General features: G+C 39.1%; 1 protein-coding gene across 19 annotated transcripts in view; it reads right to left on the bottom strand.

The window, feature by feature from the left end:
• UBR5 (ubiquitin protein ligase E3 component n-recognin 5) overlaps positions 1 to 27,941 on the bottom strand; it is a 67,089-nt gene that overhangs the window by 30,025 nt on the left and 9,123 nt on the right. For 7 of the 19 annotated variants that reach the window (XM_083517161.1, XM_083517165.1, XM_083517149.1 and 4 more), the window contains exons 2-20: positions 26,135 to 26,179; positions 25,158 to 25,239; positions 24,902 to 24,978; positions 24,122 to 24,241; positions 22,659 to 22,848; positions 20,609 to 20,768; positions 16,471 to 16,620; positions 12,866 to 13,077; positions 10,071 to 10,187; positions 9,223 to 9,333; positions 8,041 to 8,195; positions 5,364 to 5,481; positions 4,380 to 4,564; positions 3,375 to 3,484; positions 2,943 to 3,055; positions 2,538 to 2,681; positions 1,761 to 1,872; positions 1,411 to 1,565; positions 119 to 316 (exon numbers count right to left, since the gene is read on the bottom strand). In XM_083517161.1, coding sequence (XP_083373287.1) covers positions 119 to 316; positions 1,411 to 1,565; positions 1,761 to 1,872; positions 2,538 to 2,681; positions 2,943 to 3,055; positions 3,375 to 3,484; positions 4,380 to 4,564; positions 5,364 to 5,481; positions 8,041 to 8,195; positions 9,223 to 9,333; positions 10,071 to 10,187; positions 12,866 to 13,077; positions 16,471 to 16,620; positions 20,609 to 20,768; positions 22,659 to 22,848; positions 24,122 to 24,241; positions 24,902 to 24,978; positions 25,158 to 25,239; positions 26,135 to 26,179 — 2,554 coding nt within the window. The remainder of the gene's footprint in view (positions 1 to 118; positions 317 to 1,410; positions 1,566 to 1,760; positions 1,873 to 2,537; positions 2,682 to 2,942; positions 3,056 to 3,374; positions 3,485 to 4,379; positions 4,565 to 5,363; positions 5,482 to 8,040; positions 8,196 to 9,222; positions 9,334 to 10,070; positions 10,188 to 12,865; positions 13,078 to 16,470; positions 16,621 to 20,608; positions 20,769 to 22,658; positions 22,849 to 24,121; positions 24,242 to 24,901; positions 24,979 to 25,157; positions 25,240 to 26,134; positions 26,180 to 27,941) is intronic. The other 12 variants (XM_083517166.1, XM_083517152.1, XM_083517150.1 and 9 more) reach the window with 5 other exon arrangements.

Below are 27,941 nucleotides of genomic sequence, written 5' to 3'. Positions count from 1 at the left end.
AAATTACTGTTTAGATATATTTGTAAAATGGAAAAGTTCAGTTGAAAACACTGAGTAATCCAGGTGGTGCAGGATAATGTCTCTAAGAGAGAGTATCGCAGATATATATATGAATTACCTCAACAGCCATTATAATGATAGCAGCTTTCTTTTTGATGGTTGAATTGGCAGGAAGGTTTGTTAAGGAATGAACTCCCATTCCCAGGCTGCTAATAGGTGGAAGATCAAGCCAATCAGGGTCTCTTATTCCACCCATACAATCTTTTGCCATTGGATATATAGTGCCGTTTCCATCTCGAAGAATGATTGGAGATTCCTGCACAAAAAGTAGATTTTTATAAAATTCAAATTGTCATTATTTTTCTCATTCGTTATTGATTTGTAGCTCTATCACGTGACATATCAACATAGCTGCACTGATGAAGCCAGTCTGGTGTTCCTGCTGATATGCCCACACAGTGCTGACGTCCCCATCACCTGATACCTCTCCCTCCAGGTAAGGTAAGGTAAAGGTAAAGGACCCCTGGACAGTTAAGTCCACTCAAAGGCGACTATGGGGTGTGTCACTCATCTCGCTTCAGGCCGAGGGAGCCGGCGTTTGTCCATAGACAGCTTTCTGGGTCATGTGGCCAGCATGACTAAACCGCTTCTGGCGCAACAGAACACCATGACGGAAACCAGAGCGCACGGAAACGCCATTTACCTTCCCACCACAGCGGTACCTATTTATCTACTTGCACGGGTATACTTTCAGACTGCTAGGTTGGCAGAAGCTGGGACAGAGCAATGGGAGCTCACCCTGTCGTGGGGATTCGAACGGCCGACCTTCCGATTGGCAAGTCAAAGAGGCTCAGTGGTTTAGACCACAGCGCCACCCGCGTCCCTCCAGGTTGTGTCAGACAACAGGTGTAGTACCTGTCATCCTCACCGACCACTCCTGCAAATATCCAGAATGGACTAGAAGACCGAGTTCAAATGCTTTCTTAGTGCAGTTTGAATATGGGAATACATATACATTACTACAATATCTAGTATCAGAAGCATGCATGATTGTGTCCCTCTCTTCTTTGTGTGAGGATAAAACACTGGCGAGTCGTGTCTCTTCAAATTCTGCAGTTAGGTTGCAAGGCAAGTAAGAAGAGAAGGGATTCTTCCCAAGATCCATTAACTTCTGTCAGTAGCTTACAAAGCCTTATCCCTCACTATAACATTGATCTACCCACCTTTTCCTTTTTCTTTACCACTTCCTTCACCAGATAGGGATCAGGAGCACTGACAGTCAAGTTAAGTCTGCCATGGTGATTTATTTTTCTACATTTCTTGTTTAATGGAATCATTTATCAACATTAAAGAGGTACTTTTACGGTGGTAGGAAACACTGAAAATGCATGAAGCTGAGAAGAAACAAACCTGTCCAGCGGTGAAAATAGCAACACTCCTCTCATTCTGCCCAAGGAAAGCAATACTGCTAGTGGGGAAATTGTTTTCTTGTTCTGCTTTTCCAGTTGCAAGATCAAATATGCAGTATCTAACCCAGTTCCCGGTCTTCAGGACGGCATGTACTCCTGAAAGAGTGCAAAAAAGGACACTGACCAACAGACTATTTCCTCCAAAAAATATTTCAAACCATTAAACTAGCAAATATTGATTCATGAAATTAAGATGACTCGGTTTAACAATTCTCTAATAGGATAAGTACCTTTCTTTTTTCTAAAGCAAGCAATAGATAAAATGAGAAGGAAAAAACCCTTCATCCTTACCTTTGGAATCTACATTCACAGCTAGGATTTCTGTTTTTTCTGGAATACATAACTTTTTAGGAGTCCTCTGAAAACAATCTGGAACTTTTGGTGTCCCACCAGTTTTTACCACCTGTAACAAAAGCAGATTTCTGTACTTCCAATGCAATCTACAGAATTGGCTTAATTTCCCCCTCTTTAAGAATGTACAATTTGCTTGAAAAGACTAGGATTCTTCTGCAACAGCAGCCAACCAGATGCCTAACAAGCTCATTAGCCGTGCATAATGGTGAAAGTCGTCCCCTCTTTTTTTCTCCCCAGCATGTGATAAGCGTAAGTATGCCATCTATTAATGTGAGGGCTCCACTTAGCTGTCATAGCTAACAGACAATGATCAACCCATGAATTGATCTACACTTTTTAATACCATCTAAGCAAATGACCAGCACTACATCCCAGCCATGTATTTAAAGTAATTTATGTGTTGCATGAAGTTCTTTCTTTTGCCTGTTCCAAACCTACTGCCTAATGTCACAGACTCCAGATTCTTATAAAAGAAAAATTACTCTGTGTGTAATTTCTAAAATCTAACTTATGTTAGACCCTTAGATGTCTGTCTTTCTAAACTAAAAAATATGCAACTTCTGAAGACTTTACTTTTAATACCTCTGGTTCTTATATTCTCAAATCTGACACCTCTTTGAGATGGAGTGATGGAAGTGAACATAAACTCTAGAAACTGTGGCCACAGCACAGATAACAGCTTCAAGGGCCAAAGTCCTGGCATTGCAAACATACCTGGAGCTCATCTATCCTGAGCAACCGACAATCTTGGAGAAGAGAAGATGGATCAGGATCCGAACCAGAGCTGTTTGTACAATTTGCAGTAGTAGATGTCCCCGGAAATTTTACAGCAACATAAGCACCATCCACCTTCAGTACCTATAAAAGAGAACATATTGCATAGTGTTGAAGCAGAATTAAAAACTCTCTGAAGTGAAATGGGGGTTCGGGAATCTTAAAATGTACTTAAAACATCCAGAAAAGCAAGCAGTGCCACCACACAAAACCAGATTTTCACCAACAATACAATTTCAAACCACTATGGCTAGGTTTGCTGTAAAACAGCTTTCTTCTATCCATTTTTAAAGGATTGGTACACAGCAAATTAAAGGAAACTAAGAAAGCTTATTTTATACAAACCTTCCCAACAGGAACATTCTTAACATCTTCCACAAACACAACTTCCCTAAGAGACCACTGTTCTTCATTCACTTTCTCCTCTTCTTTTGGGGCAGGGGTAGATCGCCGCCGCTCTTAAGAAAAAAAGGAATAAATTAAAAGTCTCTTTTGTAGCATGTCTGTGACACACAAATTCTATGTCTAAAAAAGTAGCACATGGCTACTTATGTCACTTTTCACAGGAAGTGCCTTCTGTGAAGTTTGCACCATCTACTGAAATTGTATTTTGCTAATTTTATCCTGTAAGTATTCCTCTATGGAACACTGTTTCTTACATTATTCATTGTGGGGGTTCAGGAATTAAATATGGATATATTAATATAATTGGCAGACATTGCACCACAGTGGTTTTCGACAAGGCAAAAAAACCCAAAACCTCCCCATATGACTTACTATATGGCATTGATGCACTGCTTGCTATTGAAGAAGCATCACTACAGGTAGAAGCTGGAGACGGTGGTGGACCCATTTCAGTTTTCACTGGTTCCTGTTTGCTTTCAGGCCTAGGGTTTTTTTAAAAAAACACACACAAGGCATTTGTTACATTTATTTTCCATTAATACAATGTGAAAACTAGTCAACACTTTGGACAGAGATACTAATTTCTGAATTGTTTGTTAAGTCAACAGACGTTTTTGCTGATGCAATATAACAGCAAACATATACTGCTACAATATACAGAAGAACTGTTTATGGCCATTTTCAAACCATTAATTTGTACTGGGGGGGAAATCAACATACTCTTAAGTATGTGGTTTGCCGGTATGAAAAGGCAATGCAAAGCACATTCTTTGTGTGACCTGCTTCTTTCAAGTATTTGTTAAACAATCTTCAGAGCAATATTTACAGCCCCCCATGTGGGTTAAACCACAGAGCCTAGGGCTTGCCGATCAGAAGGTCGGCGGTTCAAATCACCACGATGGGGTGAGCTCCCATTGCTCGGTCCCTGCTCCTGCCAACCTAGCAGTTCAAAAGCACATCAAAATCATAGAATCATAGAATCATAGAGTTGGAAGAGACCACAAGGGCCATCGAGTCCAACCCCCTGCCAAGCAGGAAATGCAAGTAGATAAATAGGTACCACTCACGCGGGAAGGTAAACGGCGTTTCCCTGCGGTGCTCTGGTTCACCAGAAGCGGCTTAGTCATGCTGGCCACATGACCCAGAAGCTGTACGCCGGCTCCCTCGGCTAGTAAAGCGAGATGAGCACCGCAACCCCAGAGTCGGCCACGACTGGACCTAATGGTCAAGGGACCCTTTACCTTTACTGCACTCATGTCTGTTTCATTTATGGAAACAGTGTGGAGCTGGAGTACAGAGACCCACAATCTAATGCCAGTTCAAGATCTTTTTCAGCCACCATCTACTGTGTCCCTGTCAAAAGTTTAGAACACTTACTTTGCTTCAGTTGTTTTACTAGCTTTCTCCATGTTCTTTAAACTCTCTGGTGACCGGAGCTGAAACCTACAGCTGTCATTCATATTCCAAACAGATTCCATTAAGACGCCAACTTTAGGAATCCCAGCGCTAATTGAAAAAGCAACAGCTCCAGCATGATAGAGAGGATTATTTCTCAAACACACCTGCAATCAATCAACAAGGGAGGTAAACAACTATTTTTATTTGTTTGTTTGTTACCCACCCTTCACCCTAAAGTCCCATTCATGCCAAATGAAGAATCAAAACTATGTAAGCAAAACAACACTTAGAAGAGGTTAAGTACTTAATATAGTTTTATCAGGTTTTTTAGTAGGGGCATATGGAATATTATCTCTATCTTAGCTGGTATCTGAAGAAGTGTGCATGCACACGAAAGCTCATACCAAGAACTAACTTAGTTGGTCTTTAAGGTGCTACTGGAAGGAATTTTTTTATTTTAGCTGCAAAACTCTCTGAATGGGTGTAGCCAATAGGGTGCACCTTCCAGATGTTTCTGGACTACAACTCCTATCATCCTATCAATTGGCTGTGCTGGCTAGAACTGATAGGAATTGTAATCCAACAGTATCCGGAGGGAACCACATTGGCTACCCTTGCTTCCTACCACATAGTTTCCTAATAAGAGCACTTGGTTTGAAGGGAAGGAAAAGGTTAAGGGAAAAGGGCAACTACAGGCACACGAGCATATCGGAAACTTTTTAGGAGCAACAGTGACAACGTAGAGGAGAAAGGCAAGAGCCTAATATGGTTGCAGCTAGTTCACAGCACAGAGCTGCGTATGAACAGGTGGTTTAAGCTCTGTCACTTCAGGTTATGGGAGCACTTACGTTAGAGTCTATCTGCAGACTATTTGCACATGTCACTGCATCATAAAAAGGGTCTTAATGGCGGATTTGTTTCTTCTCAAAGCTTTAAAATGTCACATAGTAAGCCTCTACATACCTGAGTACCAACAGTGATATTTGGCATTGAGGAGATACCAGCACTAGATTTAGGCTTTTTATTTTTGGCTCTAGCCTTTTCCAGCATCTTCTTCCTTTGGCTAAAAGGAACTACACCCCTAGGAGGAAAAATACTAATATAAGGTTAAAAAAAAAAGAGAGCTGTGTTATCTTTATTATCCATAAATGTGATTTTCAAGGTGATGTGGTATTGATTAAAAGGAAAAAAGAAGTGCATTTTCAAATGTTTATTTCCAGAGCTAATAAAATAAAATAAGATCTGAGAAGCTGAGCTCCCGAAAACATTATTCCTGTTTACAGGTTCCATGTAGTCATATGTATAGGAAATGTGTCTGTGTAAACCAAACAGGTCCCTCCAAGAAAGTCTGAAAAAACTGAAAGCTCAGGGATGCTGCCAACCCTCACTCGTACACAGCAGCGTTCCACACATCAGCCAAGGAGGCAGAGGCAGCATTTCCCCACTTAGTTCTACCAACAAACCATTGTATACAGCATGACCAAAGACTTGCTTTTGAATTGATTTCTTAATTGAAGTATTTTTAAAGTGCCCTTCATCCTAACTCAAGCAAGGGCAGCATACAAAACTTAACATGCCAAGAATACAATACAATAAAACAATACAGCAACATCACGCATAAAGCATTCAGAGCCAACTGAAAGTTTCAACAACTGTGATTGCTGCCTAAGAAAGCAAAGCAGGAGTTGTGAAAATCTGACTGAGATCTTGCTACCCCATTCACAACCCTAGTTAAGCAGAGCCTTACTGACCGGGGAGAAAGGTGGGAAACAGTTTTCATAAAAAGGATAAAGCAAAAAAACAAGCAATATTCAGGGTTCAAATTTTGTGGCCAGAAAGAAACTGAGGGAGGGCAATGGTTTCACCTTTTTTCCAATGTGTGGAATGTGGCAGTCCATGGGGCAGGAGGGGGAAAGCACTCCTAATCTTTCGGAGCTTTCTAGAAGGTTCCTGCTATGATCTGTGCAGCCAGTGGGACTGTTCATAATCAACCAAAAGAAACTGACGTTGCTGACCAATGCCACTTAAATGATTGAATCATTTAAGGACACATTGGTTCTCCTGCATTGTTTATTATAGCCATTACTAATCTGATTTAATTTAATAATTATTAAAAGATTTTTCAGGCTACATTTCCAGACAAAGTCCTCTTCAAACAATGTATACAATATGCACTATGAAACAAAATAATATTATTAAAATTTTGATACAACTTGATACGGAATACATTCATGGTCAATTTTAAGTCACCTTTTTAATCAGTGTCTGGAAGAATTAGGAAAGCAATATATAGATAAAGGCTTTAAGCCATTACAAATCTGTACAACCTGGCAAAAGCACAAAAGAGTTTAGACAGTTTCAGAGTAATATCCTCCCTGCACCATCAAACCGACACACTTATCACACATAAAATCTTATTTACAAAAATCAACTAGCACTATTAATAAGCAACTTGGCTTTTGTGCTAGTTTAGACATAAGGCCCCAATGAAAGAATGGAAGTAAAATTAAACAGTTAGAACTTCTATATTGCACCCCTGCTTCTAAAAATATTTTCGTAAGTGAAACCCCCAAAGGACACAATACCTACTCACCCACTGACTGCCAACACAAAACTGGACTGATCCTACAGAAGATGCTTAACCACCTGTGATGAAATGCCTCAACTATAATAATCACAGTTGTGTCTTAGACAACTCCAATAGCCTTGTAGAAACATTTATTTATAGATTTTATGTCATATGCAGTGGAATATCTATTGCCGTAAAGCTGTGAAGGTTTGTTACGGTAATAAAGCATTAGCTCTTCTAACTCTGAAAGCATCCTAAATACAAAATTCATTAAAATAATTCTGCGTCAAGCCACTTCAATGCTTTAAGGACAAGAGCATGTTTTGTTTCTCTTTGATCCAAGTACAGTCCTTTCTTCAAAGCAATGTAACCTCCTAAAGAATTCTAACTAGAAGAGAAAATTCAGTTCCATTAAAAAAAGAGAAAGATGCATATGAACAAGGATGGGTAAATTCAATGTACCTTAGTGACCCAGTTCACACCATGGTAAACCAGTTATTGGTTTATTTGGTTAACATGCCAATCTTACCCACTTTGCTCCTGTATGAGCCACAATCACTGTCTTAGCTTTATGTCAAAACTAGGGATAATGGTTAGTTTCAGTCAAACAAATAATGCTTAGGGAGCTAAGAACAAACCTTGACCACAGGTTGTAGTCTGAAGCAAACAAACCATAATCTTTGGTTTCAACATAATGCAAAACCACAGATCATGGGGAAATCACAGGGGGAAATGCTATGAATAAGTCAGACATTAAATTGTTATAACAAAAGGGGGGAAACGCTATGGAAAATAGCTTAGAATTTTTTTTGCTCTCTGGCACCATCTGGTGTTGCATGTTTATAACACATTCAAAACACTGTTTCTTGACTAATATAGCCAAGTCCATGGTATGTTTCTCCCATTCATTAGTCAGGCAATAGCACAGGGGGCAAGATCAGCACATTCTTAGTAAACCAGTAACTGCTGTTTACCATGACATGTGAACAAGGCCGATGTCAACTTCTCTTTTATTGGTTTTCAAACAGCAAAAAACCATTATTTGGACTCTGAACTGAAATATACACTTACCACCAGTACAGGTTATTCTCCAGCTGAGCACAGGTATAAAGAGCGCAGCAATGCAGGGAAACTATCCGCTCTCCTTGAAGTTCAGAGTACGTCTGTGCCGTATGTTCTAGTTTAGAAGCTACAGAACTCAAGGTTTCATCTACCCAGGTAGCTACCTAAAAGGAATAGAGCACAGCCCTGGAGTGGATCTTAACAAAAATATGCCTTTGTATTCATGCAGGGCACGATACAAAACAATGAGAATATAATCTTGAGATTATTCAGGTGCAACCACTTCCAGTATAGTGCTTTGAAGTTTTGCTTCAATCCTTTTTGTTCTAAGCATGCCTTGGCCCTGCTACAACCATTTTATCAAGCCAGAAGTAGTTCACATTATCACAGAACTCCCCCACTGTACCCATGTCTGCAAGACTTTGTAGACAATCACTCCTCACTTCCTTGAAATGAACAGGAAGCTTTCGTAGGTGGAGCCGCGATATGCATCCAGCAGAGAGCACAGAGTGCCTGGACTTTATTTAGAAATCTTGATCTCAGAATATTATGCTAGAATATTTGGATTAGCAACTTTTAATACAATGGACTAACTACTTGTTAGTCACTTGAGACCAAGGGGAAGTTTGTCATTAAGGAAGACAAACCTATTTCTGAAACCTTAAGTGCTACATTTCTATGGAAAATAAGCTTTCTAAGACACATGGACAAGAATAACTCAAGACCCTGCTTTTTATCAGGGATGGCTACCCTGTTGCCCTCCAGATTTTGACAGCCTATAACTCCTGTCGGTCTCAGACAGTATGGCCAACTGTCTAGGATGATGGGAGCTCTAGTTCAACAACTTCTGAAGTGTCACAGGATAGCCACCCCTGCTTTACACATTCTCTACTTTTACAGCAGCTTCATTTTTTTCTTATGGATTATTCTTCTAAAGAAGGAAAGTTTCTTTAATTTTGTTACTAGGCCAAAATCTTCTCAATTTTAACAGCAAACAGAGTCAAAACATTCTTTTATCTTCTTTCTAGCATGCCCTGGCTTGTTTTGTGATGAAAAGTTCTTGCTTCAAGGTTATTCACAAAACCAATCTCTGCAAATGATTTGCTCAAGGCCAGCTGTAATCTTTTTCTATAGAATGGCAATGCAAGGGGGAGATTAAAAGCACTGAATTTTATCCTCAGTGTTTCATACCTTATTGTTTTCTGTGGCAACAGTTGCTCTGATGCTGTTTGCAGAAAGGAGGACGATCTTCTCGTTGGTTAATCCCAGGGACACGGCACGTGGGTGATGTATAGAAGGATTCTTTGAAACAAAAATGAAGCAGACAATATTTTAAAATGCCGCCACTGAAATAACACTTGTGGCTACCAAACATTTGGCAGGGAGGGAGACCTAGTCTTTGTCTCTCTCCCAAGTCATAACAAGGGAACAGTCATTACCCCATACCAAGAGCAATGGTATACCTTTTGCCATAGAAGCAAATGGGCGCTATTCATATATGACAGAACGTTACAAGGAAGCCAAGCAACACATCAAAGAGCCCCACCACTTTGCTATGGCTGCTCCTCTCCAGCTCTCAGGTTGCTGCTGCTGCTGAGGGGAAGGAGGAAAGATGCACAATTTCAAGCACAGCCGGAGGCAAACCTTTCCTGACTGACTTTCTCCCAGCCACTGTAATCTTCAATTAAAATGGCGAAGCTGCTAAGGAAGAGGAACTGGCAGTGGCTTTCCAGATCCAGCACTAGGCGCGGAGACCTCACTATTCACACTGAAGTGTAATCAAAGCAAAAACTGTAATGTAAAAGATTTTCCACATCTGCTCTGATACCATGTGGATGACTGGACACAAGACTTAACTTCTGAATGTGTATTTGTCCTGCAAGACAACACTATGCTTGGTAATTGTTTATTTAAAAATTCAATAAAGTTTGTAATAAGAATTTTTAAAGATGCACAGGAGGCTCTGTACTTTTTTTTAAAGCAACTACGTTTTTGTATACAAGAGATTCCCACATTTTACAGAACATAGCTAGACATACCTGTGCATTTCTGTAAGGTTCAGATTCACTCCATTTCCACTGATACAGCTCCCCTTTACTGCTCACTGCCACAAGCTCAGAATACAGAGCACCAATAGAAATAAATTTCATCCCATCCTATAAAAGCAAACAAGTGAAGCTTAAAACTTCAATATTATGAGTGCTAAACACTCACATATATTATAAGTTCATCACAAAGAAAAATAACTGTTCAGACCATTTGGTGTCTGTGAGAAGGTGACAGGTTATAAGACATAGTTTTATATTTGGTAAAAATAATTATTTTAGATTGTATTTTATTTCTGACATTGTTAGGGTTTGGGCTGTATCATTAGTGGGTTCTGTGTAATTTCAGAGATGAAATTTAAGGGGCTCTAAAACCAAAACAGCACAAGTGACTCTTGAAAGATTTATCAGGAAACGCTAACTTCTGTATACTCAGTGGTTCAATGGTTGTAGATGAAGAAATGAGAAAGGTTTTACAAAAGAACACGTATAGTGGATTATATGGTCATTCCTCTAACACTGCCTATACAAGTGGAAGAGTTTCTAGTTCTATTAGGACTGAGAGGTGTCCTATACAGAAACCAATCCTTGGAGTAATATAGAAGAGGTGTCACAAAGGAGGGTTTGGTGGCCACCTGAATTTGAATTAGTCTTCATTCAAAAGAAATGACGGAATGTTTTGTTGTCATCTGTAGAAACCTCATCTGGAGAAGCTGAAGAAATGCTGTTGTGCTTTGAACAAATCACTGAATTATTAAAATCAAAGCTGCTGAGTAAGTCATGATTTTCAGGAAGAAGAAAACAGACCAAGCTTAGGTATGATAGGAATTGCTGGACTATTATGCATGAATTGAGGAGGTCGTTTGTTAAGATGAATGAAACCATGGAATTCCAAGATTTAGAATTTCTCCTTGAATTAAGAAGAGAATATAAACAATGGAAGCAGCAAAAGAAAATCAGGTGCTATGCAGTTTTGAACACATATTATGCTTGCATCAAGAGGCAGATAATCTTTCTGGAAACTGATGGTGACGGAAACAAACTGAGTGCCTATTTTTGAATTACCTTTACATTCAGCCTAACAGCTTTCTGATAACCACTTGAATTGGTGTGGTGAAATGCTGCGACCTTTCAATGGAGCATAAGACATTTTGATCCAAATTCTACCTGATCATCAGGGATCAGCAGAGGCTTCACAACCATATGTCAGGAGTGCTCTGATGGTGCTTCCTGCTTGGCAGGGGGTTGGACTCGATGGCCCTTGTGGTCTATTCCAACTCTATGATTCTATGATTAGTGATGCATTCTGTTAATCCAAAAGACTCAACTGAACTTTGGACACATGTTTTACATCTTGCCCTTCCATCTTCCCCAGCCATTTAATTGCAAGTACTCTAAAAATGTTTAAAGCACATAAAGTTGTGGTCAGTTCTCTCGTCCCACTTCTCTTGCCTTGCTCTAGGGAGGGGCATTATATATCATGTCACAGCAAGCTCCTCATTCTTCGATTCTCCAAAGAAGCAACAAGCCAGGAAGCTTGACCGATGACACGTGTCTTAAACTGAACCCAGGAGAATACAAATCCAAGAGAGATGAGAATGGAATAAACAGGCCCACAGCTTAATGTTCCTGTGCTGGGCATCTCAGGTTAAAAAATAAGTCCACTGCATCGAATAAGATTCTGCTAATTCACAACATATGTAGCTCAGCAACTGAGTGCATGGCTTGCATGCGAGAGGTCCCCAATTCAGCTCCTGCCAGGTAGGACTGAAAAGATCCCTGCCTGAAATCTGCAGCTTCCTCTAGACTCCACTGTTCTCAAGACTCTACTGCACTTCAGATACCCATTTAATTATATATCCTGCTTTGAGAAAAGGCTACTTCACAGTACGTACCCCCCAAAATATTGGAAGCAAATAATGAAGGGGAGCAGATACTTGCCTACACTAATTAAGAGTCCAGACTGGCTTTCAGTCTTCTGGGAAAGGAAGGCACAAATATAGGAAGTAGTTTCAAAGACAAAATAGCTCATGTCCATTCAAAAAGGACCACTAGCAATAGTAGAATTCTTTAAGCTAAATATATATCATATGACCCACCCACTCTTCACAACATTTGTCCCTTAGAAGGGCAGGGAGGAAAAGAGAAATAGGTTCATAGTTGCTTTTTTATCTTCAGAGCAAAAGGAATCATTTTCAGCTGACACTAACAAATAATCACACTTCTCGAATGAAGGAGGAAAATAACAGCAACAGTGTGAAGATGAGTTCTTTCATCCGCAAGGCGACAGAAAACAAGTGAACCAACTGGTGAAAAGGGAAAGAATAGACAGAAGAAACGCAAAGGATCAGCTTAAAAAAATATCACCCCATTGCTTCAAAGGATGGCAAACACGTTGATAAAGACAGAAGAGTACTTGTTCAGGCTCCCAAAAAATATCAGTTGACACAATTAATTTTCTGTCCAAGTGAAAGGGATGCTAACTATAAACTACTTAAGGCAGGAGGCCTGTGCACACTTCCATTCGAGGCAACTCCCTTCTATTAAATTCAATAATACTTAATTTTCCAAGTGAATGAGTTTATGATTGAGCAACACATCAAAACTGAAGTGACATGCAAACGAATGATCCACATTCAATGTAAACATGTCCATAATGTAGGAATTACATGCAGGGGCATTTGATGAGGAAGGTGGCAGGGGGAGAAAAGAGATAGATCCACATTTACAGACAATACAAGATATTCCAATTTTGCATTTTTAATAAAAATAAAATACAACCAAAATACCTTATCCGGCCACCACTGCAAGTCCTCTCCTAAAGAGACTGGGCTTTGGACAGGTGTGTTCTTCTTGTCAAGGTTTGGCTCCCCTTCTTTGCTTGTAGAGCCTCTTTCATTATCAAATGAGGCTCCATCAAGCCACCTTCTTTCACGCAAACGTAAAACGGACTCACGTTCACGCAACAGCTCAGAGTCTCTCTCTAAGGGAAGAAGGAGAACTGGTATGCAATTGGGTCACACCAGTGGGATAAAAGTAAGCCACTCTCTAGTAAAGACCCTTCAGGATGCAACTAACAGCAGTTAAAATCTACTTATAGATTTCACTTAAGTGTAAATATAAAAATGACATGCAACACTCAAAATATTAACCCTTTCAAGCATATGTACTTTGGTATTGCCAAAATAATTTGAAATGCAAGAATGAGACTAGAAAAAAAGTTCAAAATCTGAAGTTTCAAGCTACTCAAAAAATGAATTAACAGAAGAAAAAAAATTACCTCACTGTTTACTTAGGATGAGATAAAAGGTGATTTAAGATTTTTATAGTACCATATGCAAAGAGTATATTGTGGGTGATCTTATCAAAGAACAGCAAGAAAAATAGATGCCACCAAACAAGGCAATGTCTCTTTTAGAGACTTTTTAAGCTAACCAAAAAGGAGTGTTTATTAGAGAGTCTCAGAATTTTTCCCAACCACCACCACCACCACTTGAAAAGGTTAAAAAACAATCTTAAACTTCTGTAAAATTTGCTAATCCAACCCCTTCATTTAAACAAACATATAGGACTCGCTTTGATTTTTAAAAGCTTGTGGCAAAGCTGCTTAACTGAAAATTTTTGTAGTCAGACAACGTTCTAAAAAGATTTTTGAAGGAGAATGTTCCTTACCAAAATGCTTTCCCTCCAATTGGCCTAAAATTGTCTAAAGCCAGTACTCTCCAGTTCTCTCATACAATTAAAATTTTAAGTCAGGTAATCAAGCTAAATATCCAAGAGTCAAATATACATGGAAAATAAGGATTTTTTTCATCTTAACATAGAAATAACCTTAGAAAGGAAAAAGGGAGTGATTTAAGAAAAGTCAGAGGTTGAATATACGTACATGCACATAATGCATTTAACATATGAGTCTTCATTTGTATTGATAAACTCTTTAAGAACAAATCTCTCGTCTTTCCTCCTTGCTCTCTTTTTCCTTCTGGTATCTGTCATTTCATTCTCTTCCTTTATTTCAAAACTAATCTCCACATAGCTTACTTCTCTCCCCCCCCCCCCTTGCTCTACAGCCCAATTCCTAACAACTTTTCTTTTTATCTCCCATGACCCACCTACTCGGACTAACGCTGGGCCAAAAATCATCTCCCACCCTAATGGTAGTGTTCATGCCCCATGAAAAGGTTTTGGGGGACATTTTCTGCAACTTTTGGGGCTAGTAAGGCAAATTCAACAAATTGAGAAAGGCCTCCCTCTACGATATGAGGTGGTGGAGGGTTCCTTGCGCTTCAAAAGAAAAAAGTTAATCAAGAAACAAAGAAGTTTTCCTTCTGTTTGAAACAGAGCTACAATTGACCGTCTGTTGATAGGTCCTATAAAATGCTAAATAGGAATGACTAAATCGTGATGAGCGACTGTGTTCACTGCCTCAAACAGCAGTAAAAAATCTTCCATTTGAACAAAAAGGTAGTTGTTCCTTCATACTGATATCAGTAATTTTCAGTCTCTCTCCACTTCTGTGCTTGTATGAATTTTACTGCCATTGTTTACACCAGAACTATGCCTTTGGGTTAGGGAAAAGGAGGAGGAGATGGGTGTACTTGGGGGGGGGGCGCTATTTACTTATTTATTTATTTATTTATTTATTATTTTTAAAAATAAACAAAAAGTAAAAACATTAAGGAAACCCTCAGACACCTCATATTGTATAAGTAAGCCCTCTTGCCCCCCAAAATGCATCCAATATGCCACTCCCCCTCAAAAGGCAACTCTGGCTGTTCTAGGTCCACCCAGTCCCCATCCCCAAGATCACTGGGGGGAAATGGGCCAAATAGGTCAAACTTAAGCACATTTAAAACAGCTTTTAGAGATGAAGAGTAGACTAAGAAGATCGTGTAAACCTTCTCCCCACCACCTTCTGCATAAATTCCTCTTCTTTCCTCCCTCCAGCTTTGGAATTACATGCGGCCACTGCCAATCCAAGTTAAGATGAAACCAAGCATGTAATAAACTCATTCCAAGAACCCTAATGGTTTCGTCTCTCTTTTAATATAGAAACTGAAGACAGAGTGTGTGCACTCGAAGAGGTAGGAGGAGGATGCATGTGATCCTGCAGCCTGCACTCAACACCTAAACCAGGGGTCAGCAAGGTTACCGGACGATGGGCCGGTCTACACTCCATCCATCGGTGGATGGGCAAGAGCATGTGTGCACGCACACTCTTCTGGGTCAGAGGAGCGCCTGGGCGCCATCTATCCGGAAGCTGGTCCTCGTGCCGCACTGGTAAGAGCGGGCAGTGGCAGGGGTCGCCATAGGCCTTAGGCTGCTGACCCCTGACCTAAACCCTAGCTTCAACATTATGTCTGAACCATGTCTCAAGAATGATGACAAGGTATTTTGTTCTAATCCTCTACGTCACCTACAGAAACTGCATAAATAATTTTATGACGCTAGATTGGATAAATCTAACAGGTCGAGAAAATTAAAATTATGCCTAATACGTACAGCAACCATTTTATTGATCCTAACTTGTGATAACACTTAGATATTCAGGTACTGGAATATCTAACAGAAACAAATTGGAATGGGCAGAGCAATACTCCATGAAGATCATGATAGAGGTTGGATTAACAATTAGCAAAATGTTATGGATACGCATAATAGTTATTTTTAAGAAGCTATGAAGGAATAACTAAGTATCAGATCTGGTGTTACATTTCATACGCTTTTCAAGTCATGCTTAGAACTTGACGCCATGCAAAGTATTCTGTCATTGCAATGGGTTATGAATAACAGACATGGAATTTGAGCACTGCAAGCCATTCCAGAATGCAGTTAAATTCCAGCTTGCCCGACCTATTGTTGAGTATGTCATTATTACTACACTTTGCAAAGAAAATGTTTACTCTTAGAGCAGTGCATAAGGAGCAGCGGAAGAGCTTTCAATGCTACCTACTGGAACAGATGTAGGACTTCTAACTATACTATTGAGTTATGCCTCCAGACTCAGGAAGGCACAAAATTCCCTGTGTACCATGGATACTGAGCAATTGAACTCCCTTTCGGAATGTTGCATGAGAAAAACATTGAGTTTTTCAGTAAGTACTCCCTAAGTAGGCATGGTTTTTTAAAAATTGGCTTTAGGCAGATTGCTTTTTGAAAGCCTCATGCACATTTCACCTGTCAAACTTTTCAAACATACTGCTAGCAATTAATTTCACACACTTACATCATACAGTTTTTACAGCTTAATGCAAGAAATTTTATTTATCTATATTTAAAACAGAAAAGGGTTGTACACACAAAACTAAAGACAAAAATCACCAGCATGTGCTATAACTAGTGTACTGCACAGCAATGCTACTTATTTACAAAGAAAAAAAAGGTGCAAAATTACCTCGGGACGAGCTTAGCCTGGAAAGTGATGAGCGCCGAAAGGATGGATAACCAAAGTAACTAATATCTTCTGAAAACATAGCATCAGCATCAATAATGACACTTGGGTGAGCAGAATGTATGTCAGCATCCAGAAGAGACATAAGATCCTCTATAAGAGGAGACAAGGATCTGAGGTGAATTATCAGCTACTTGAAATATCATCTTGAAAGACCATCACCAAACAAGACAAAACCACCAACAAAAACTGATGTTCTGTTCTTCAGATTCCCTAGCGTACGGATGTATTGCCTACTGCTCACATATGCGATCAAGCAAAATGTCCTGATTTAAGAAACCAATGTTAGCTATATCAACTGCTTGGTCTAAACTAATCCAGACATGGTTCAAAGCTGGAAGCGGTTAAACAATATAAAAAGAACAAGGCTCAATAAGTTTATGTTCCAGAAGAAAGCAGATAAAAAGACTTCCTCCAAAGCGAATAAAGCTCATGTTTGCCTATTACTAAGACAATAACTTCCTAAACTGGAAAATGTCATTTTGAATAGAGTCTGCTGATAACTTCTGCAAGAAATCATAAGCATGGCCCCCCCAAACAAACTCTACGTTTTCTATCATGAAGTAACTGATTTTAATGGTAGGACAGTGCCCCATCTTTTAATACTCTATCCGGAGATTATAAAGATCCTACCTTAGGTGCTGGGAAAAAATATCTGCCCTTCTGACTTTCTGTTAAATTCTATTAAATTTATTTTCCAACACAAAGCAGGAAATGCTGTCCACATTGACAGCAGATACATTTTTATATTTCTGGGAGTTTTTCAAGCTCTATAAAATCACACCCCACTTCTTACATTAACTAGGCTTTCCATAGACATTCCCAACCACAAGCCTTGCTATGGGTACTCATCTAGGTGCACTGAATGCGTCCACCCATCGTGGACATCTCTCTATTGAGGTAATCTCATTGAGACTGCAACTTTCACTTTGAAAAACCCTGATGTTTTTATACATCTGATACCAATTGTACATGCAAAATTGTTTTCAGCTTCTTTCCTCCCTCACCCAAAATGTCCTTCACTGGTACCTTGCACCATCCCAGGGATCCCTCCACTAAGTCAAGGAAACATAGGTTTATGCAATCCTTTCAGCGTCCATCCTAAGAATCACAACCTCAACACTAATTACTTTCAGCTTCTCTGCACATGGCATTCTCTAGAACAGTAGTTCCCTGCCCAAAAAAATAATCCCCACAAACCACTTGAAAGTTGCTGAGGGTCTTGGCAGACCACTACATAATTTTTCTGCCTGTTGTAACAACTGTAATGTGCTGTGCCCAATGCTATATGATTTGTAACTGTGCTTTTACTCACATATCACAGGGTACCTGAATGAAGCTTGCGGACCACTTGTGGTCCACAGACAATGATTTGGGAATCCTTGCTCTAAGAACAAGGATAAAGAATTTGTGCCCCTACAAATGATGTTGGGACTACATGGCCAATGGAAATTTCACACCAACATCTGGAGGGCCACAGCTTCCCCACCCTTGCTCTTAAAAAAAGGGTTGAAATTTTCAATTACTAGTAATCAGTGCTTTTTGTCTAGAAAAATAGGTGCTGGTACTCACAATGAAGCTATTACAGTTAAGTGCTACACTTTTTAACAACAACAAAAAGAGGTGCCAGTACTACGTCCCCAACAAAACATTCCTTACACAGATATCACCAAATACCCAACTGGATAAATCTACATATGTAACTGAAATAAGCCCAAAATATAAACATGCTAAAACAACAACACCTATTTCACTATCTGTCTGTGAACTATTACATCTGAAAAAATTACCAGGCAAAGCTAAAGCCAATAGGGCACACCACCACTTGACCTCTTCCTAATGCACTGTTCAAAGCCTCCAACAGATGCTTATTTCCTATGAATTCCTCCTGATACAGTGATGATTGAGAATTTGAAGGTCACATTAAAAATAAACAGTAGAGCTGAACTCTCCTGTAAAAACAATGGAGTAACTTGGCTGAATAATTTTGTTCAGTGCTGCAACACAGATTCCAATAGTCACACCAAAACTACTGCTGCAGCTCAGAAGCCAAGTATTTTCCCGTGACAATGGCCATCAGAACACAAAGTTAAGATAAATAACCAAAGAAACCAGAATGTTGAACTCTGGAAAATTCTGTGTATATAGAATACCAGGAAACGGGGGCAAGTACTGACCAGCTTTAAACAGCAAGGCTTTGCTCTCCAAGCAGGACCCTTTTTCATGCAGCCTCAGGACTGTTTCACGTCCATATTTTATCAACATGAGACAACTTTGGCAGTTACCTTTTGGTGGAGATGCACGTGCCCCAATGTGCACCTAGAATACCATCACCTTGTATCTCAAAATTGGGACTTGCTGAGCATCTATTGAACCTTACAAGGAATGTGATAAACCTCCCTGACCTAAAAGTGCCGTCAAGTCTATCTGAGGTAAAAGTATCGCTGTGTAAATTGTTTTGTTTTAGTAAATTTTACCTAATTCATATTTAATGTCTCAAAGCAACAAGAGCATTACAACTGTAAGCACACTTTGTAGGAATAAAGGTTTTTTAATAGTCATGCTTTCAAGTATGTATTTCAATGAGTAAAAACAGGGGTGCTTTGTCTACCTGTCTGTGACTCATCTGCCACTGAGCTTGCTCAGTTCTTCCCAACGGCAAGAAATCAGACAAGCAAACCAAGCCCCGCAAAAGACCGTCTAAGAGAACACTAGCCTTTGAAAGGGGTTGGGGATGTAGGAGCTACTCTCATCCCCCTTCCTTTTGTCTGTCACAGAAGCTCAAGACAAGAAGAATGAGATATGGAGACATGAAAAAAACTTTAGCTGAAAGAAAGGAGCAGATAGGGAAGATTTTGCTTGGGCATTTTATTAATATTTTAAATAGTCATCTATGGAAGATATGAAATTTGGCAGCTAGGTTTAGAGACTGCCATAGTTCCTTATCTCAAAGGCAAGGCACAAGCCAAGAGGCAGAGCATGTTATAGAATGAGAAACATGAAAGCTGGATGCATTAACAGAGTCATACTTTTGACTCCTTACTCAGAAGCAAGCCCCTATTATGATCAACAGAACTTTCTCCCTATTTTAGGATTTCAGCCGAATATATTTATAGTCTTCCCTTTACACATTCAAAAAGGCCCAACGCGGCAAAAATTTGCACACCAACCAATGCAACAATTTTTAAAAACCTTTCTAAAAACAGCCACCAGGAACAGTTCACACAGGTTGGTATCCAGTCATTATCAAGGAGAGCTTCACATGGCTCAAAGTTACATTGTATAAATAGGCCCTTTGCCTAACAAGCACCCAGGTTAATTCTTGTCCCTGGCATATCACACATTATGAATCACTAGCCTTTCACAACAACAGTAATGTCAACTGCTGTCAATATTAAAACAAAATTGCTAATTCTTCGCTTGTCAAAACAAACATGCAAATCATTTACAGTCTTCCCACTTTATAAGCTTCCCACTGTGGCCCTTTGTATTAGACAAGTTGTGCACCCTGGTTCTCCAGTATCTGAGGAGCAACACAGTCTAGAGATCTACATATACAGGCTCTGTGTGAAAGTGCATATGAGGAATGGAAAATCATGCCCCAAATAGGAATGCCTATCAATTATATAAAATGCCAACTTACTCAAGACTGGTACATTTTAAGTGTACAGCTGTTCTAGCATAACTGTCTCCTGATGGTTACAAAACAGAAGGTCTTAGCAGTAAGAGCTCTTTACGCTTGAGGGGAGACCCTCTTAACAAGATAAATGATGATGGTCAAAGTATGTACAAGCTTTCGTTATACCAGACCTCTGAACTGTTGCTTCAAATCCAATAAATTAACTCAAGACATTCACTTCCATACAAGTTAACCTTAGTTTTGTCTTGCCTATTACTTTCTCTCTTATTTACTGGAACCAAAGAGCAATCAATATTTCTGTATCTCCATAGGGTACATGGCAAAGAACATAAGGCTAACTCTTTACCAGTACTGCAAACTGAAAGTCTATTGCACTTTGACAGAATAACTTAATATTGCTTTTAATGATGCAAAAAAAAGGAAACATTGCCCAATACAAACCTCCAGGAAGGTAAGATTCACTCGCCGTGTCGTCACCATCATCCCCATCTTCATCATCACGGCTCAGCAAGTTGTTGACTGCAAGATTTACATCAAGATTTGTCCGCTGGAGCTCTCTGATAATTACACTCCTAGATTTTCCTTGTAAAACAACTTGTGCCTATACAAAATAGAATGCATTTTAATCAATGTAACACCACCCCAGGTAATATTCATCAACAGAAACAAACATTTCTGGAGTAGTAGAAGTCAACCCCATATAAGCAGATACTATGTTTAATTGGAAAAAGGTAAACAGGCTGATTTTGGATGCTAGTAGGTAATGTGAAGTCTCAGTAGTGGCGCCCTCCCTGTGGAACGCCCTCCCACCAGATGTCAAAGAGAACAACAACTACCAGACTTTTAGAAGACATCTGAAGGCAGCCCTGTTTAGGGAAGCTTTTAATGTTTGATGTATGACAGTATTTTAATATTCTTTTGGAAGCCGCCCAGTAACTTCTGGCTGTGGAGCAGTTTATAAATCTGTAAAAATAAAGATCTTTTGTTTATTTCTATTCTTTGCTGCTTAAACATTCCTTCGCTCCACTCCACAGGCTACTTTTAAAGAGGCTACCGATGTTCCTTTTTGGGGACATCCTTAATAATAACTTTCTTATACCCAGTCTTCCAGAAACCTCTGCAGCCCCTTGCCAGGAGAATGGGCATACTAACAGCAGCTGTTTATTTACTTTCAAATCATGCTAGACAGGTAACAAATGTGAGAACATGGTCCAGAATTTGGAAGAATCATCTCCTACCACATGAAACATTTGCTCAAATTGCCAAGGGAGGCCCTTCTGCTCATGTGGCTTCAGAGGTGAGGCTGGCTGGGGTGCAAGGAAGTGAGTTCACCATAGCAGTGCCCAGAATAAAAACTTATGCAACATTTGGGGGGGGGGGAGAACTGTGGTTCAGGGAGGCTTTTGGTCTAAGAGGCTGGAGATACTTTATCTGACATATTTTTACCTGACACATTATTTATTTTGGATATTTGCTGTTTGGTTTTTTAAAGTATGATTATATAGTAGTTTATTTTTGATGATGTATACCATCTCAGTAACTTGGTACAGATACGGCAAGGATAAATATCCTGCCAGATAAAAATGATTTTCAGGGACTGTTGTGCTTCTCTTTTTCTTGGCTATATTGAATATGTCAGCCAGCGTGTGTCATATAGCACAAAGTCTGCCTCTTATAAATATTCTAAAACTAAGAAATTAGAAAAGCGATTATAATTTACAAGGAAGATGTGAATTTACCATTACAGAATATTAGTTAACAACTTAATGTGAATAAAATCAAAGTGTTCTGGTGCCCAGGTGGGGGTGGAGGAAGAGACCAATAGAAAGAAAGCGTAAAAATAATACAAACGTGTGCAGTGTCTGAAGAAATTTACCCACAGGCATTATAGGAAACAGAACGTAATCTCAGAGCAATTATCAATTATCCCTGGGAGTCCAAGGCCAATTAAACTAGTCTCAAAGGCCTGAACAACAAGCTCCATCATCTTTACACAATACTAAAGAAATACTAACCAACTAACCTACTTTTAAAATTACTGCTCACCCTGATGTCAACGGAAATTGTTCCTTCTCAATAATCTGTAGTCTGCCTGCTAATCTTTAGAGAATAGTCAACACAAATGTTTTTTCAAATGTTCGAACAATAAGTGACTTGCATTATGGGTGGTGTTTATTTCTCTATTCGCTGAAATTTGGGCCAGGTGTTTTTCAAAGGCTGACTCAAAATATTTCAGTCCCAGGACCACAAACCAAAATGTGCTCAAAGTCAACCTTAGCTTTACATGAATCTGATGCAGATACTCTGCCTTTTCTCATGTTTCCAAACATTGTGAACGTCTAAGGGCACGGAAGCATTCCATCTTCCTCCAATATATATGCACACAGATGTAAGAAACTTGCAAAATAAAGAAATAAAGAAATAAGCAAGCATCTCCCAGTTACTCATTTTCCACAAATTTGAAATATTTCATCACAAGAAAGATTCATACCTGTGAAATGAGTTCTTCTGGAATAACAGACGCTGGAATCACTGGCTGGGGCTGACTACCCAAGAGCCCAGAGCCTCTATCACGTCCTGTTCGAATAACTCGTGTTTGCCTCCTGGAATCTCTCGCTCCAGCTGATGATCTACCAGAGGATCCTCCTCCGCTTCCTCCGACACCCGAGCTCCAGCGACTCCTGAGGAATTTTAAAAACGGCAATAGATTTATGTGTTTGAGCTATTTTACAAGCTATCATGTATCTGAATTTAACTGTTGACTACAGTACACTAGCCATGTGATTCACTAGCATTTTCAAATGAAGCTAGAATGCTTGATACAATGGCATCTTTTCTGTACAGCAGTTTTGCAAATGCAATTTCTTTAAAAGACTCCAAAGAATATAAATTCACAAGCTAGTTTGCATTAAGATGAACTTCTTTACTTTCAGCTTTTATTTTTATTCTACATTCCAGCCAACTTCTGAAATTATTAACAATGAAGTCATTGCATACATGTGCAAAAGATCAATATGCTTATGTTTTCATATCCAAGAGCCATACGTTCTGAGTTACAGAATCAGACTGCTACACTGCAAATAATTAAAACAGAACTCCCCCTATTAAATATGACATTTTCTATGTAAACTGTTTAAATACTACCACATCTTAATGGCCATATATTGGTTAAAATTATAAATTGCTTCAGAAATAGTAATCCTTCCAGTAACTATCTCCTTTGGAAGAAAGGGCACAATATAAATATCTTTACCAATAATAAGAGGTAATTTATTTTGAAATATTTGTATTAGTGGAAATGTAGGATTTTATTTATGCTTTTTTTTCTTTTTCTAGGCTGAAGATAGAGCTTGTTTTGATATAATGTTTTATTAACTAAATACACTTGGCACACTCCAAATGTGAGGCTGTTCAGATATCTTGAAATTGAAGTAATGAACCATTCTTGAGAAGATACTAACAATTGTTGCTGATGTGATACAAATGCAGCAGGTTTAAATAGAAATCCTCTGTTTACTTCTAAATCATGCTAGCTTTCTTCAACAACATAAATAACAAATATGTCCGAATACAGGTCATGACACACATGGAGATATTTTTCCTACAAATGTTTTAATTTGTATTTTTAATTTTAGTCCCGTACTACAAAGCAGATTCATGCAACATTTTGAGTCAATTATGTTCCCCTAAAATGAAGTCATTGTTATTCAGGGAAAAAATCTAAAAGGACTACCCACAGTAGCAGACATGTTTTTATTACAGTTAAAGTAAATTAGATTGCTTGCAATTATAGATTTAACATTCCAAACTTAACCGCTTAATAGCATTTTTCCAAAAAGCTAGCTAAACTACTTCTGCATTTCGGTGGTCTTATACATACGGGAGACAATGTTATGTGTAGCCACACATAACCAAGTGCAAACAGATGGTAGCCTCAACCCTATCAAAACTTACCCAAGGGTGTTGCCTGCCAGTCTGCCCAGAGTTTCAGAACCAGACAGAAACCATGGGGAATCACTAGTTCTGCCTGGCCTGGATGTCCTTCCTGCCCCTGAGCCACTGCTCAACTTTGAACTGAAAGTAAAAGATGGTAGATCAGTCACAATACAATCCCAAATGGGTTACGAACAAAGCCTGGAATCCCAGGTTTAAATTATCAGGGACTTAGTCTGGTAACACACCAGCTTAAGCAACACCCTTGGGGAATCTTCCATACTTAGCTGCAGTATGTGATGCTCTAATATGAAAAAAGAAAAGGCATGTGAAGCATGCCTAATGAATTTGGTGGTTGACAAAATGATGTCCTACTAAAAAAACAACAACAACAACTCAGTGTCAGGAATTATGGTAAGATTGTGAAGTATCTATATAAATGAATGAATATGCATTAGATTATAAATTAATATAATCATGAGTTAATGTAATGCCCAAAAACCTGTTTAAACCAAACATTAAACATATCTGATAGTAGTTCCCAAAAAATTAATTTTGAGTCAAGTAATAACAATGTAGATCCAGAAAACATACCCTAGCAAGTGGTAAATATGTAAAAATGTAATCTCAACCTTGAGCGATTACTGAAATAAATGATCTGAAGTAACTCGTTATGGCACCTATATTTAGGATTGTAAGATTCCGATCTCATCATTTTCAATTCTGTTGATGGTTCAGAATCAAAATACCAGGAGAAATTTGTTAGATACTTCTTAAATACACAACAAAAGTAGTTCTTACCCATCATTATTATCAGGTTTACCCAATTCCAATCTGTCTGGCTGAACTAAAAAGCCAATCCTGCAGACTCTACCATCCTAGATTTAAAAGAGAGAGTGTCCAATATTGAAACAATACTAAACTTTAATTATGTAAAAAAATAAAAGTTTTCAGCTGTGGGTCAAGTTGGTCTAATTGAGACTGGGAAAACTATATTTAACTATATGAATTAAGTATCAGCACAATATTTTTCTCAAACGTATTTTGAACAAATTACCTCAAGGAGAAATGCAGCATGATTTGGTCCCACCACACACTGTTTAATAGTGGCCTGCTCCAATACATTCAAAGGGGGGTGGCTGAAAACAGAAAGCAAGCATGGGTAACATTTTTAAAGACTCCTTAACTCTGAGAAATAAACCAAGTGGCATATGGAATGTATAATGAATATAGCTGTAACATCAGAAACTGATTAAAGATGAACATTAGTTGCAGCAACCCAATGTATTTTCAGCCATAAGACAAAAAAAGAACAAAACGTTAAAAGCCACCAGGGAACATTATACTATATTTCAATAATGTATTTTCCAATACATATCTTTATGAAGCGGTGTTCCCCAAGTGCTATTTTCTGACAGTAGCTGTGAAATATACAGCAGCAGCCAGTTTTAACCCTGCCTATGCACTTCAATTCATTTAAGTGCTAAACTCATTTTTAATGCTAAACTCCAATTATTATCATCATCACCAATACTGATTTACTAATCACCTTCTAAACAACCGTCTTAGGTGATTTATACATAATTAAAAACAGAAAAGAACAGAAAAACAAACAAGACATTTAAAACAAGACAAAAAAACCCCAAGATCAAATAATTAATTTGGATACCAATGAAATACAAAACCACATCCACATGGCACTTTGACCATCACAAGTACATCAGGAGCTCTTCCTTTCTGCATTGACTTGGGCAACAAGACTTATGTAGTTAGGCAAGTAGCGAAACTAATGTAGAGACAAAGTTACTCATTCTGGAAATGGTGAATATGAACACTGAACAACTAAGCAGCTTTATCCAACCTCAAGTCCTCCAATTTTGTTGGACTACAGTTCCCATCATTCCTTATCACTGGCCATACTAGCTAGGAATGATGGGTGCCACAGTCCAACAATATTCTGGAGGACCCAAAGTTGGGGAAGGTTGCCCTAAAGTTACTCTTCCTTTGAAGTTATAGCCTTTAACGCTATCTCACCTGTTTAAATTGTATTTGTTGAGTTTCTCTGAAACTTCCCTTAACCTGCAAGAGAAAACAAAGGATCTTTTAGCATTAATAAGTTTCAGTCAAAGCAACACATTTCTGACCAAAATTTACTTTGGCTATTAATATATATATTTATAATGATACAACAAATGCTCATGGTGAGTGAAACCCCAGAACCAGATTAGTAGCTGAGATTTCCAGTTGTCAAGAGACAGGTTCAGTTATGAATATTGTTCTAATTCTCTTCTATTTATATTCCACTGATTTTCTGTCTTGCGACCCAATACATGCGATTCCAATGCAATCACTCATCCAGGTACTGAACAGAGCCAGATATGCTTAGCGTAAGCAAGGTACTGTGGTACCTTGGTTTACAACCATAATCTGTTCCGGAGGTCCAGTTGTAAACCAAAACAGCTTGTAACCCAAGCCGCGCTTTCACCAATGGGGCCTCCCCAAAAAACGGGTTGTAATCCAAAAAAAGGGACACACACTTCCAGGTTTGATGTAGTTGTAATCCAAAACAGTTGTAATCCAAAACAGTTGCAAACCAAGGTAGAGGCCTCATGTGGCTTCAGACCATGACCTTCACAAATGCATAAATAGCATTTGGTTAGCAGCTTTAAAAATGGACTCATCTACCAGGGTTGCCGAGCACCCCTTTATGTCACCACTCTCCTAGCCAACATATTCTTTGCTCTTCTAGCTCTAGCACTCCATTATCTGTAGTTCTCCTGTGCCTCAAACTCTGCCCTCTTGCAGTGCCGGGTATCTGTCTGATGCCAACCTGACTTCCTTCAAATTCCTCCTCAAAGTCCACCTTTTGCATGAATTCTTTGTCAAAATCCCTTAGCTGCCATACTACTAAACTCAAGTACATACAACTGAAACAAGTGCATGTTCTTCCCGTTTACTTTTACTTTGTCGTCGTTGTCCCTCACTTTCTGTGATAAACTTAAAGTGGTTTTAGAAGGGAGCCTGTCGTATTGTACTTTATAAAGCACAATATAAATTCAAAGAATTTTATAAACAAGACAATATAAGAGCTGAACCATGGATATTTTCTGTTTTCTTCATTATGCACTGGTCTTCTTGCATAAGTAACTTCAAACACACCTTGAAACACACGATTTGCAAAGAGGCAAAGCATGTATAATGTACCCATCTTTCTTTTGGTTTGATCACACGATACACCAGCCTTTGCCAACTTGGTAGCCTCCAGGTGAGTGTTAGAAACTCAGATATATAAGCTGAACACCAAATGGCTCCTTAAGGTAAAAAGATAAAGGTAAAGAACTCCTGGACAGTTCAGTCCAGTCGAATTCGACTATGGGGTAAAGCACTCATCTCTGCTTTCAGTTCAAGGGAGCCAGCGTTGGTCTGCAGACAGCTTTCCGAGTCATGTGGCCAGCATGACTAAACCGCTTCTGGCACAATGGGACACCGTGGCTGGTGCCAGAGTGCAGAGAAACACTGTTTATCTTCCTGCCGTAGTGGCACCTATTCATCTACTCGCGCTGGTATGCTTTCGAACTCGTAGGTTGGCAGGAGCTGGGACACCCACATGACCTTAAACCAGGGTTACAGTCACTAAAATGGGGTGCCTAGTTGTCATTTGGGGGCCAGGCGGCTTGACAGTCATATTTTTCAATACAACTTTTTGGTTCCTGAAATTCACTCTGATGCTGCAGATAAAATATAATGGATAGGATGTGCTGCTAGTGTGTGAAAACAGCCAAGATCCAAGGGTCCCCAGGCATGGGCCTCTAGATGGTGGAGACATCAGGTGCCACCCTGG

Source organism: Podarcis liolepis, assembly GCF_965112155.1.
Source record: "Podarcis liolepis genome assembly, chromosome: 8".
Taxonomy (NCBI): Eukaryota; Metazoa; Chordata; class Lepidosauria; order Squamata; family Lacertidae; genus Podarcis; species Podarcis liolepis.
The sequence above is the reverse complement of the archived record's forward strand: the minus strand, read 5'-3'. Positions and strand labels throughout refer to the sequence as shown.